The 15,129-nt window shown below is 29.0% G+C and overlaps 1 protein-coding gene across 1 annotated transcript in view; it reads left to right on the top strand.

Moving 5' to 3' along the window:
* Positions 1 to 2,281: 2,281 nt before the first annotated feature.
* The window catches only part of LOC129981723 (cytochrome P450 3A21-like), a 51,077-nt gene continuing 38,229 nt past the window's right edge, over positions 2,282 to 15,129 (top strand). The window contains exons 1-2 of the mRNA XM_056092676.1: positions 2,282 to 2,431; positions 13,383 to 13,479. Coding sequence (XP_055948651.1) covers positions 2,358 to 2,431; positions 13,383 to 13,479 — 171 coding nt within the window. The 5' untranslated portion in view covers positions 2,282 to 2,357. The remainder of the gene's footprint in view (positions 2,432 to 13,382; positions 13,480 to 15,129) is intronic.

The following is a 15,129-nucleotide window of genomic DNA, read 5'->3' as shown; positions in this document are numbered from 1 at the left end:
TTTGAAGTTGTACATTCTTTCGTACACTATGAAAAAATTTTGCCTGATGATATTTTTGTAAAAGCTCTATTGTCACTGTACACATTTAGATTGTCTCTGTACACATTTAGATTGTCTCTGTACACATTTAGCTCTATTGTCTCTGTACACATTTAGCTCTATTGTCTCTGTACACATTTAGATTGTCTCTGTACACATTTAGCTCTATTGTCTCTGTACACATTTAGATTGTCTCTGTACACATTTAGCTCTATTGTCTCTGTACACATTTAGTTCTATTGTCCCTGAAAGCATTTATATAAAATATAATGGACAAATTGCCAATAGGACAATTAGAATATGATCTCGGTTATATTGATTGTAAAATCTTATTTCATAAATTTTTTTTCAGAAAATATTTTAAGTAAAAATGCTTTTAAAGTCAGTAAAGGAATAAATAAATAAATTTGACATGTATTTCAAAAATAGCAATCAAATTGCAAAATATTTCTCTTTCAAATTTCAAAATTGTTCGTATCATCCCAATATTTCCTTTATCACCAGAATCTTTGGGGAAAAAATCATTGCACTGTAGTTATATGTTTCCAAAACATTCTAATGAACGTAACATTTGAATGTATAATTAACGTTGCCATTTTCTTCAAAAAATTTAGTGATAGACTTGAAATTCATGATTGTGTAAAAGTAATTCGTGATATCAATTAAACTGCCATGAAATAAATCTACAGACCAAAATTTATTTTAATGAAAAACTCCATTAGACAGATTATTATTTATAAAAATAAGTTTTATCTTGATAAAAAAAATTCATGTGCTATTATAACACCTGATTTCTAACACTTGTTTATTTTTTTCAAAGTTCCTGCCATTGTTCTCTTATTGCTTTCTAAAGCTCTTTGATCGTAAATATTAAAGTAATAGATGCTTTACGCAATATATTCGAATTTTCAATTAAAAATAAAGTAAATTAAAATTATATTTCGCATCAATTAGACAACTCTAAGAAAATGTTTGTTTCTTTACAAATATGTTCATATTGTTTAAATTATGTCAGGAACTTTCATAACTATTTCATACCTCCTCGAGAATTAGATACTTCCGTCGTTCTTGTTTCGAAGTAAAGTGATGTTATGATATAGAAAAGACGTCGTACAATTACAAAATAATGTTATAAGAAATTTTCGAAATTATTTAACAGTATTTAACAGACTCAATAATAAATAATTCTACTCAAAATTAATATTCTACATTCTAAAACATGAGCACATAAACAACAAAAGACGGTCGAAACTTCACAAGATCAGTACTTGTAATAAACAATAAAGCACAAGTAATAAATCAATAATAAAAAAAACTATAATAACACAAAGCCTCAGACAGAATTCACAGGAGAGAGACTTTGCACTACTATTCACGCTTCTCGAATCGTCTGCTATTCTCAACTGAGTACTTGTTTGATACTTAATTCTCGGATCATTATTGTCTCAATACTGATTAACTCCCATTTATGATTCTCAAATTATTTTTACAGTTTCCGTGATAGAGCAACGAATGTTCTAGAAAATTAGCGTGTCTTCAATCTTAATTGATATATTTCAAAATTCCAGAACTGATTCCTCGAAGTTGGAAAATAATGTTATTTTTTTTCTATATTACAGAAATGGGTATATGGTTACACAAAAATGGTCGTATACCTCCGACATGTTTAATATTGTTTTCATTATAAATGTTTAAATTCTTATTACCCATAGATTCTGAATTAGAAGGCCTACAATGTATCTTTCTTTTCTTTTTTGTGTTATAATCTATTTAAACGGCGGTTTCATTAAAGCTTTAGAAATGACGTTTCAAGTACATTATTTTTTTATCTTTTTGATTAGGCATAAAGAATTAGTTTCTTTGACATAGACGAAGATCCTTCTTACAATGGCATCTTAATTTTTCTTCTCCATTAAGAAAGAAAAAAATATTTACCAAACGATCAAAAACCAAATTCGTTTAATTAATCAATTTTGATAAAATAAGGGCATTTATTCACTGTTCATTTAAAGGGTTATCTCTCCATGTTTGAACCTAGAATCTCAAAAAGCCGAATAGGCGTTTAACGTATTAAAATATCATTTAATTCAGTAATAATCTGAATGCAAAGAATTTTTTTGCCAAAAAGATACAGCTGTTTTTCTGATCTTATCCTTCCTAGACGTAATCGACCATTTCCTTCTCCCAAAATACTCGCATAGGAGATAATGCAATTAAGAATTGACCTTCGGAATTACGTCCATCAATCCTGGCACTATCTCTATGCTCGATATCTTAGCACTTCATTTCGTGTCTTGTTTGTCATGTGAGGAGAAATCATGTTCGAATTCTTGACTGGACCGCTGTTACTCACCCTGTTTCTGGGATTATTGGCCTTATATTTCCTTTACAGGTAAGAATCAGGTACCTTTAAAGATTTTAGCACCGTCTCGGGTCTTAAATATGATTTTCTAAATTTTCTAATAAATCTTCTGATTGAAGGAATGAAAGAGAGATATTTCATTGTTGATTCCTATTTTTCTTATTCTTTTATTTACTTTATGCTAATTATATCTGAGATTTGATAACACTTAATTCAAAACTGGAGAATATTATCTTCTGAAAGTTTTTATAAATTCGACTTAATGATGCTGTTTGTAACAATCTAGTGGGGAAAAAAATAAAGAAATTAACGAGAAATTATTGATAGTTATTTCTATTCTCCTTAATGTTTCTTCAATAGTTCTACTTCAGTTTTATTTGCATGATATATTTCAAAATACATGCATTATTATATCATGAGTAATTTAAAATCTGACAATGTAATCCCCTCCACTTTTCATAAATTTTATAAAATGCTTCCGCTTATAACTTCTAGCTCTCTGATATGAAACAAAAGAAATTAACGAGAGATTATTAACGACAGTTTCCGATTTCCTCATTTTCAAAATCATTTTTCTTCAATTATATTTGAGATTTGATTATGATTCATTTTAAATCTGGGAATCTTACCTCTTCAAATTTCTCATACGTTTTAGAAATAGGCTGTCTTTATAATTTCTTTCAAAAAGATTTGAAACTAAAGAAATTAACGAGAAATTATTGTTGGCTGTTTCAGCTCTTTTTATTTTTTCAATCATTCTACTTCCATTATATTTGTGATGTAATCATGATTAATTCAAAGTGTGGAATATTATCACCTGAAATTTCTCGTAAATTCTTAATGATGATGCTGCTTATAACAATTTAATGTATAAAAAGTAAAAATAAAGAAATTGACGAGAGATTATTGATAGCTACTTTCAATTTTATTTTTTCAATTATTTTACTATTATATTTGCGATTTGATTTTGGTTCGCTATAGAAGAATATTACTCATTCAAATGGATCATAAGTTTTACAAAATGCTGTCGTTAATAACTTTTAGAAATCTGGTGTGAAATAAAAGAAATTTACTAAAGAATATTGATAACTGTTTCAACTCTTTTTATCTTTTCATCCATTTTTTTAAAATTTTTACTTACTATATGAAAATGATTAAATTCAAGTCGATAATGTTATTTCCTCCAATTTCACTCAGTTTTGCAAAATCATTTATATATAAATGTAGCAATCTAGTATAAAAATAAAGAAATTAAAAAATATTATTGACAGCTGTTTCGAATCTTATAGCAATCTGGTCTGCAACAAAAAAAATTAGCGAGAGATTATTGATATTTCTTATCTTATTTTTTCAGTCATTGTGCTTTAATTAAATTTATGGTCTGATAAAGATTAAATTAAAAAGGATAATGTTATTCCATCTAATTCATCGCACAGATTTGCAAAATGATGCCAATTATAAATTATAACAAACTAGTATAAAAAAAAGAAATTAACGAACAATTATTGACTGCGGTCTTGAATCTCCCTTTCTTTTATTTTTGTTCTATTCTATTTGTAATTTAATAATAATAAAATAGAATGCTAAAATATTTTCCATTTAGTTTTCTTGTATACTTCTATAAAAGAATGTCGCTTATAACATGTGAAATCTGACCTAAAAATAATATTTGTGAATTAATAATGATTAAATTAAAATCGAGAATGTTCTTCTGACGATTTTCTCTTATATTTATTTAAAATTACATGTCTAATATCATGTACTGAAATATAACTCTTGCAGGTTATGAGAATCAAACGTTTAGTTTAAGATTAATTAAATTATAACATAACGAATAGTAAATAAATACATAAAATTAGTTTTGCACTGAGTGATTGTCAATTATGTTTACATTACATTATGTTAATTTACAAAATAACAACAATGTATTTAAATATACAATTTGCAATAGGGCTCATCAATGGTGGTTGTTTCCTAATTTACATTACTAACTTGCATTATAAAAATAATATTTGTTAAATAGAACAAACGAAGAAAGCCTTCATATTACTTAACTAGGTCAGACATGGTATTGCACTCACAGACACGCTGTCTGTTCTCTACTACTTCATTTTAAATTCTCAATGTATTAACACAAGATTGATAGAATCAATATAATATAAATTTTTGAAATCAGAATGTGAAAACAAGGTTATGTAGTCGATTTTTCATTCAATTCCGCATGCACTAGATTTGTGAGATTTTAAACGCTTGTGCGTTACAGAAGAAAAAAAAAACTATTTTAATATTTCATGATTTAATTATTGGTAAATCGATTCATTTGATTAAATTTTGATTCTATGCTAGTGATTGTATATTAGATATAAAATTGATTTCAATATTAATTATAATTTATAAGATTATTCACACACCAATAAAGCTGTCAGTTGCTAAACGCAAAAAGACAAATGGGATTTTACATCCCATAATAAATAGATCAAAAAGGCAGATGTATATTGTCACGAAGATGCAAAGAATAACAAGTCACACATTAACACTATATCAAGTTTATTAGCTTTAAGCAACTCGGAACATGCAGGCGAAGAACTAATTTCATTGCTTGTGGAACTCTAAATTTATACCTTTACAGAATAATATAGAATTTTAAAGAAGGTTATAGAAAGTTCTAGAACATTAACAAATGAATAATAAGAAATTCAAGCTTTAAATTAATACAACTTGTGTAGAAATCGAACCCCCGCCTTTGTGCTTTACAAGCGCGTACTTTACTTCTGAACCATACTGACAAAGCGCAGATTTTACTTTTGCGGCAATATATTAACTCTCCTCATGATTACAGACGGCTTTGCACGATTATTTCTATTGATTATATTGACCTTCAGAATTATTTTTTCGACCCACCCCCCAAAAGTTAGCACATTTCTGTATAATTAAATTTTGACAGACTACTATACTTTGACTCAGATTTATTTATCAAAAATTTCTTCTTGAAGAAGAAATAAGTGAATTATGCATTGTTAAATGTTACTAAAACGCCTATAACTAGCCTATAACTTTTCAACTCAGAACTAACCTTGCGTCAGGGACTAAATTTACAAGCCCTTACCATAAATCCTGGGTTTGTTTATTATATTAGTTTTAGAGGAATAGTTAGAAATCTGATCTACTGATTTAAATATTTATGCAGCATCATTTTGTGAGATACACGATCGAGAATACGACACTTTTGGAATTTAACTTCGATTTATTTTTCCACGGGAAGCATCATTTGTACCCTGAGACAAAGGCGGAACGCATTTGTTCGCATCAGATGACAAGAGAAATGGCAGAAATTTTTCCTTTTAGTGATTTTACTAAGAGATTATAATTGGGATTTCTTTGACACTCGATTCAGGAAAGGGAATCTTAGTTGCCTTTGAAAGAATGCCATAAGTGATACTGATTTTTTCCCCTTCTCTGGAGACGTGAGATTTTCCGACTCATCAATTTATTGAGCCCATGTTAGAAATAATAAAATAAATAAGTGACAATTGAATTAGGAAATAAGAGGAAAATTTAGAAGGAAGTAACCTGAACTAATTTAAAATGAAAAATAAGAGAATTAATTAGGATTTAAATTTAAATTAAATTAAGAGTTATCATTATATCTTTACTTATATAAAGCTCAATGTGTGTGTGTGTGTGTTGGCGCTCAACAGGCCAGACCGTTTGACCTGCAGCTATCAAATTTGGTATATATATACCTTGGAGGTCGTGAATGTGCATCTGGGGTCCCTTTTTTTGAAGTTTTCATTAGAATTTTAATTATTAATTAAAAACTAACTTCCCCGCCCAAAAAATCTTTTCATTTTCCCCATCGCCAATTGAGTGAGGCTTCAGTTTTTTTCCCACGCTAATCAGGCTAGGCTTAATATTTTTCGGCCGATTATTTCAAACGATTCTGTTTATTTTCTTAATGTTTGATGCATTTAAAATTAAACATTGTTAATTAATCCATGTTTCAGATTCATTCTGAAGTACTTTTGACTTAAAATAAAACAGAATAAAGGAAATTAAAAATGCCTAATCTACATAGCGTTACCCCAACTGGCGTAGAAAAATTCACGCATTTGCATTACCATAACTGGCGTTGAAAATTCACGCATGCGCATTGTGTTCTGATTGTTGAAAACTATTTTCAACGGATGCGGGCTTGATTCAAATTATTTTTAGGTTAGTTGAATGCTTTTGTAATTAAATTGTATTTATGTCAGTTATATATATTTTTGTATATGATTATAGTTTTAAGTACATCGTTTTTTAAGTACTTTTTTTAACCTGTTTTCGACCGATTATTTTAAACGATTCTGTTTATTTTCTTAGTGTTTGATGCATTTAAAACTAAACATTGTAAATTAATCGATCTGTTCATGATGAATCTGAAAAAAATTTGTTTAAAAGCTTGAGATATTACATAAATTAAGAAAGATATTCTTTAGTGCTCATAAGGTTTAAATACTCAGCGACTCTATTTTCAGTATTCATATTTAAAAAAATGCTTCGTTTCAGTAAAGAAAATGTTCTTATATCAATTGCACTTTAATCATTTCCACTTTAATTTAAAGCACAAATTCTACGGGAGCTAACAGAAAATTAGAGAGATACATATTACGCTATAACTGAAGGCATTTATAATATTATGAGTGAATTATATGACTATCAAAATTTGAAGTTTTAAAATATTTTGATGAAGAAGTTATTAAAATAACATTGTAAATAAAATTTTAATAATAAATATTTAACTATTAAAATTTTAACGAGCATTAAGATTGGTGAACCAGCTGGTCGCCAAAGGCGGCTAGTATATATTTAAAAGTGTCTGATTAGCTAATTTCTAAATTGTTATAGACTGTTCGAATTGGAAAAATGCTTTAAATGATGTAATAAATTACATTTTATTTAGTTTGAAAATAATGAAATGTAGAATTTTACTCAGAGTTCTATTAATTAAATCTATTAAAATATTCTTCGCATTCCAGCATTTTCTTAAAAACGTTTCACTCTTCTACTTTAAAAATTTATTCAGTTTTAAAGCGTTTACTTTCACTATTCTAAGCTTATTAAAGGCCACCTCGGACAAACACCGCCCATCTTTTTCGAGACGGCCATTGAAATAGTCTAAAATAGTTACTTTTTTCCAATAGTCAGTTTATTGATTCAATTACTATAAAACACGAGTCTATATATTTACGTCATTTAGATAATATTTCCAACATGAAGTATCTGCCTACTTCTAACTGCTGTCTACAGGGCAACAACATTCAAGACTGGTTATCTTTGAAGTCATGCTGGTTCACTAGGGATATTAGTTATCTTTAATTTCAGTTAAATCGTTAAAATAAAACTTCATATCTATGATATCATGAAATTGTCAAACGTTAAAGCAGCATTATCTTTAATTGTCTTATATATGCTCTGTTCACCGAGTACATGAACATCTCTAATGAGGACTAGTCCCATGATATCATTGCGCTGTTGAAAACGTAAATGTTTGGATCATGTATCTCCTAAATTTTCTGAAATATCGTAACTTCACTTTCTATTTCATCTGTTAAGTAAACTGATCAGATATTAAACAACATCTTCTTTAACTTTCAACAATAACAGAAAATCACACTATCAGATAGTTAATAAAACAATGAAAACGGCTTGAATTTCAGTGTAACAACGTAATCTATTTCGGGAAGTTAGGAAAAAAAAATATATTTTTAAAATTGTCAAAATTCAGCAAAAATGTGCATTATTGTTAAATTGTTTTCATTGTAAAAACATTTTTTAAAATTTGAAACGATGCAAAATTAATATTCCTGCAATATTATTTTCGGAAGTTATGGTGGAAAAAAGACAAAATTCAGCTTAATTTTTATTTAATCAAAATTTTAATTTGATGAATTTTTATTGAGTTACAATTAATTCAATTAACTTTTATTTAATAAAAATTAATTAATTACTTTTTTATTTAATTAAATTTTCAAAACAAATCTTCCAAATTATATATGGAATATATTTGATAGCTGTAAGTTGAATAGTTTCACCTTTAGAACTACCAACACACACACACACACACACACACACACATACATACATTTATCTTTATTATTAGTAGAGACAAATATATAATTAATAAATTCCTCGTCTAATTAAGTAGAAGGTGTGAAAATCAGATTCAAACCATCGCTATAAACCTATAATACTAACTGATATAAACTGCTTCCTGATTTACTTTTCAACAAAAATGTTTATAATTTATTTAAAACGAATACAAACATTTCCTTACATTCGACCTTCAATCAAATATTTGTAGATCTTTCGGGTCAAGTGTTCTAAATATCGAAACTGATCGAGTAGCTGATTGTCTCAGTGGAAACACGTGGAGTGCATATTTGAGAATGATGAGTTCAAGGCTGCTACTAACTGATCCTTGAATAATCAATCAAAATCATCCAGATCAACACATGTGGAAGACCACGGTTTTCAACCCATTCTTTTTTAAACAATTTTTTACTGTCTCGTAAAAGCAATATAGAGAAAGAATTGTAATCGTCAAAAAACTTTAGATTTTGAGGAATCTCCCCGTTTTAGACCACCCTGAATTCGAAAAGGACATTTTTTGGACAATCTCCGTCTGTCTGTGACAAAGATAAATAAATAAATAAAAAATTTTTTAAACATTCTGAGTGACAAACGTTAACATGAGATGACAAAGATAGATAGATATTTGAGTGAATCTGTGGCAAAGATAAATTTTAAAAAAATCGTTTTTAATAGCCTGATGAAATTCGGTATACGGCCTTTACATTAAAATTTGAAAATTTCTGTCAAATTTGGAAGTCTGTCTGTCCGGCTGTTCGAAGGTAAATTCACAATAACTGTGAAGCGAGAAGAGCTAGATAGATAAAATTCGGCACACATGTTTGGTATCTGTTGTTTAGATACCTTTCAAGTTAAGAGTCAAATCCAACAAGGAGTTGACCGTCTGTCAGTCCGTATCTACAGAAACATGTAAACGCAATAACTTAAAAACACACTAACTTAAATATATAAAATTTGGTGTGAATTTTGTGATTGCATGCAGTTTTGTAATCAAAGTTTTTGTTTCAATCGGTTGCTAAAATACACATCTAAAAATCGGTTCACATCTAAAATACAAATTCGTTTTTCGGATAATATTAACTATTTGGATACTATTAACTGTATTGCAGGGATTAATCGCCAAATATCTAGCCAAGTATCACATTATAGATTGAGTAAAAATGCTAAATTCACGCCAAAGGTTAATATTTCATAACTATTGTATGCTAGTGACATGGAAGACGTTCTCTGGGATACAAACTTTATTACAGGCGAGAAAGTTTCTTGGCGACCACTCCCGCTGGTCTTTCTCGTGTACGAAAAGAAAAAAAAATTATGTCTATTAAGTCCATAAATTTAATTATTTAATTATCTCTTATTATTGAGAAAGTATGCAATACAGTAACAGCAAAAAAAAAAAAAAAAAAAAAAAATCGAACTCGAACTTGAGGATTTTAGAATTTTCCACATTTCACACTCTCCTGATTCTGAATAGCACATTTTGGTATTCTGCCTGTCTGTTTCGAATTATTTTGAGTTACGGATGAAATTTGGTTTGTGTTCTTAACACTAAATTTGTAGATTTTTATTAAATTTTGAAAGAAATCAATTAGCAAAAAGTCCGTCTGTCTGGCAATCCATATATAGTTGAACTTAATAACTACAATATATACCGAGTTTTACGTCTGATACAAAAATAGATGGCTATATTTGGTAGTCGAAAGCTTATCTTCATATCAAATATCGAACCAAATCCGATGAAGGGTTGACCTGTCTGTCCATGTATACTTTCGCATGCTTGTAAACGCAAAAATTCAAAAGCGCAACGATTTAGAAAAATTTGGTATGCTATCTTGTTCCTTAAATTGTTTTTGTGTGTCAAATTTGGGTTTCATTGGAAATCAAAATGTAGCCTAGAGTTTCTTCTCTCGATTTTCTAAATACTAGAGTTCTTCTAATACTAAATTCTTCTCTAGAGTTTCTAAATACTCATGCGCAAAATCTGAAAAAAAAAAAAAAAAAAACATTCGTCTCATTCAGGATTTTGGCTACCATCTAACATTTTTTTCATGAGAGTACATTTTTGTTAGAAAGTGCCCGATAAAGCCGGGAAAATTGGAAAATTACTCCCGTTGGTTTTTTTAATGTTTTAAACCATATTCAGAAAATAAATAGATAAAAATTTCGTCTGCATTTATTTCAATGTTTTTAAATTGCAAACTTTCTGGTCCAAATTTGAGGAACTTGTTAACCATATATGTAGCCCATGATATGTATCTTTGCAACCCAATAAACATGGCGACATTTAACAATATTTTAATAAAAATTAATTTTGAAAATTCTTATTTGTACTTAATTATGCAACCATTATAGATTAGAATGATCGTCACAGATAATGAATACTATTGCATATACAAATTCAGGTGACTGAGATGCAAGAATATTCAGATTTGAAAAGGCAAAATTCAGTGAACTTGGAATGCCTGAATTTTACCTATATTTGCCAATATTGTTTGTAAGTATTCGAAAATTAACTTATGAAATTATTTCCTTGTTTCGAATTTCTTATAAACGGGAATAAATATTTTTCATTGTGAAAATAAACAAAGTTAATATCTGACTCAGAATTAACTGTAATGACTTTGAATTATTTTGGCCTGAATATAGCAACAAAAAAATCTGCTGAAATAAAAAAAATGCAGAAAAAAGATATCCAAAATCAGAAAGAAAACATTAATTTCGCCATCTTTATTCCTTTTTTATTTAGAATTTTTGAAATAAATCTAATAACTATAAAAAAATAGAAGGTAATTTTATTTTATTTATCTATTTCTATGTAATTTTTATCTAATTTTTTCGGTCTACATAAAATTAGAGTACGTTTAAGTGGATCTTTCAAGCATTGGACGCAACTAGAACAAAGTTAAAAAAATTGGAACATACTAAATTGTTTAGGCTTGTTTCGTCTTGTCTTGTTGCTACCAGTTTTATAACATCCGCCTTTGCATCTGCAGTTAAAGATTTTTACGTCACTTTATTTACAGGAATTATGCTTACCAATAAATATTATTATATTAATAAAAATTCTTTCTTCTTTGAAGATTTTCACGTCACTTGATTAACAAGAATTATGCTTACCAATAAATATTATTATGTTAATAAAAGTTCATTCTTCTTTGAAGATTTTTACGTCACTTAATTTACAGAAATTATGCTTACCAATAAATATTATTATGTTAATAAAAGTTCATTCTTCTTTGAAATAAATGACCTGAAAAGCATTATAGAAACCTTCATTTTGAAGATAGCAATACCACTCGTTGCTAGAAATGTAAAATAGCAATACTGTTGGAAAATTGATTAAACAATACAACTAGTTTGATTTTCATTAAAACAATAAAAAGGATTGTCAGACTTTGTGTTGACTCATTTTGAAATATTTAGGGAAAGTGAGGGAAAATTGCTATGGTATCATTAAAAATCTAATTTTTTGAATTTTAAGAAATCTAAAACTAATTTCTGCGAGACAAAATTTCCAGAATTATTAAGAAAGAATTTTAAAATTTCATTTCGTTTTTAATTCATTCCTCCCACTAGTTTAAAACTGTAAAGATTAGGCTGGAAAGATTTGTAGCAACCGCCATATATCCTCAGATTTTCATCTGTTAGGGTACATGAAGAGGTTTCTCGATGGTCAAACGTTTGACACTAACAATGACTTCGAACGAGCCGATAGCATTCTGTGAGGCTGGGATTTTCAAACTGATCTAGCTCTGAAAGAAATGCTTGAACATAAATCGCAGTAGTGTCGAAAATTAATAACTCATCCTTTCTTTTATTAATAACTCGTCCTTCTCTTTATTTTCCTTTTATCAATCCTTTTATTTCCGTTTCATATTGTTACGGAAATCTTCCGGAAGTTCAGGCCCGGTGCAGAGAACACGCCTCTCAGTAACAAATAACAGGTTCAATCCAAAAATAACAACAAAATGTTAATTTACATGAACTCAAATAACAAAACACATAGCGAAAGCATACAGAAGACCAGCAACTATAATAAAAAGTAGCGCAAAAGCAACAAAACGGTAATAAACAACTGTAACAAAACAAAACGAAAAGAAAGAACTTGCAGGAGGGAGACTTAGTTAATCTGCTCACTCATGTCAAATCGTCTGCAGCTTTAACCGATTACTCGTTTGAATTGAACTGCCGACTCCTCACTGACTAATTCTCAGCCTTATCTCCCGACATTTTATAGTGCTCGGACAAGGCACAGAAACAGCTTGAATGATTACCATGACTCAAGTCCTAATAAAGTTATCGTCAAGTTTCTTGCAGTTTCTGGAATCTTCGAGTTTGTCGCCAAAATTAGTCAAATTTATCGCCGAATTAGTCACCAGTTTTTCAAGTTTGATGCCAAAGCCGGGTGTCATTGACTTGTCAACCTTTCGGCAATCATCAGAAATATCTGTAAAAGTATCTACTTTTCCTGGAGACTTATCGGGAAGGCTGACAGGTTGAGAAGCAATTATTACAGATTCGAAATATTGCTTCATTATGAATATTATCATTCATTGTGTTCACAATATTATGCACTTATCTTTATTATTGTAAAGAAACGCATCTTTATTATTGTGTTCAAAATTTTGCTCTTTACTTATTACCTCTTCCTCCATTTTGCTTGCATTATCGATGGCTGTCTTGTTGGCATAATGGTTGATGTATTTCAAGATTACACTCCTTTTAGAGAAATTCTTCATCTGTTAAGCGAATAACTTGCTATTTCATAACAAAAATACATTACAACGTTAAATTTTATGTGAATCTCATTTGTTCTTATTTTCAAAATCATTTTTCTGTTCTTTTGCAGGTATTCCACTCGCAACTTCGATTACTGGGAGAAGCGTGGACTTCCTTACGTGAAAGGAATTCCATTCTTTGGATCCGCTTATGAGCTATTGTGGAAGGTAAGCTCTGAAGAATTGCTTTTTATAAACATGTTCGCTGCCGTGATTCAAGCCTGTGATTTGGATTCCTATATGACATGCTGGTTTCTTTGCTATTTCTTAACTGTAGTAGGGAAGGCAATATGTAATTAAACAGTCAATTAAAATAAATAATAATTAATAGCCACCTATGATTCACACCAACTATGATCCACACTGTGTGAATCACAGGGGATTCACATAGTGGCCAACGTGACAAACTAAGGAAAAACAAATTAAAATATATGATTCCATACTAAATGAGAACTTCTGCTGTCATCCAAAAATGGGTGACACGATAGTTAATAATTTGATGAATAGTTATCAAGTGAAGAATTACATAGGTTAATATCATCGTTGAAGGAGCGGAAGGTTTTATATCATACATTAAATTTGCTTCAAATCCAGTTGTCAGAATCCTTTCGTAGTTCAAATACTTCTTACCAATTTCTCTTAACAATTTTAGATAATTCGTTGCTCTCTTCACTAATCAAAACTAGTTAAAATTCCATGAATGATGGATATATCTAATGATTTAGCAAGAATGTGAATAAAAGGTGCTTAATGACTTGATTTAATTGTTTGAAGAATTTGATTCTAAATTCATATGTATAGTTTGTCAAATTGCTTTGGCAAAGCTCTATTGCTTGATGTAATTTTGAAAAAAATCATATAATGAATTGCTACCATTAAATAATGGTAGCAATTCATTATTTTATCTGTGTGGGAAATTATTTTTTTTAATATTAATTTCATTATTTATTCTAATGTTTAATTTTCTATCATATGCAAAATTTAAAATACCTAAATTTCTAACTAAGGTCATTTGAACAGTGCTCTGAAATTTTTTCTAATTTTCGATTATAAATAGATATTATTTAAAACGCAATCGCTTAAGTATATTCAATCTTCACTTGAATGTTGCGTCGTTTACCAATTTTTCAAAGATAAATTCGCCTCAATATAAAATTCCGTATCGATCTCTGTCAAAGTTTTTACTAATAAAAAATTAGTAATGAAGTGTTGATATTGAGATTTTTTTTGAAAAATGGAGGATTTGAAGGGTCAGGATATCCTCATCATTAACTATAATATAAAATAAAAATTGGCGAAATCGGCCCACGAGCTGAAATGGAGGAATGATTCGTTCATTCTGCAAATTAAAAATATATATAATTTTAATAAAATACAATTTAAAAACGAATTGGATAAAAAGCAGAAAAAATGCATGTTTCCTTCGTTCTAGATATGACAGGGCATCGTTTATGCAGTGTTAAATAAAACAGTATTCACGAATCAAATAAAAGTTCTCAAATATTCCTCTTTTGACATTACTAAACTCATTTGCTGGAAATCTGATATACAGGTTGTTGAATAATTTTAAGTTGCAATGTAGATTTAAGATCTGATTGATAACAGACACATCATGAATGAAAAGCACTTTGAATAGTTTATTGTTAGTGATATCATTCTGCTGAATGCTGTTTTTTTAATGAATTTATATTGTCTCAAAAAGACGATCAGCACGTAGTCAGCGTGGTTCAGAGGTAGAATGCGCACTTGCAATTCATAAAATCAAGGGTTCGAATCACACCCAAGTCGCATTAATTTAAGGATTGAACTTTCATTTTA

The sequence above is a fragment of the Argiope bruennichi genome, chromosome 8, assembly GCF_947563725.1.
Source record: "Argiope bruennichi chromosome 8, qqArgBrue1.1, whole genome shotgun sequence".
NCBI classification, from domain to species: Eukaryota; Metazoa; Arthropoda; class Arachnida; order Araneae; family Araneidae; genus Argiope; species Argiope bruennichi.
The sequence above is the reverse complement of the archived record's forward strand: the minus strand, read 5'-3'. Positions and strand labels throughout refer to the sequence as shown.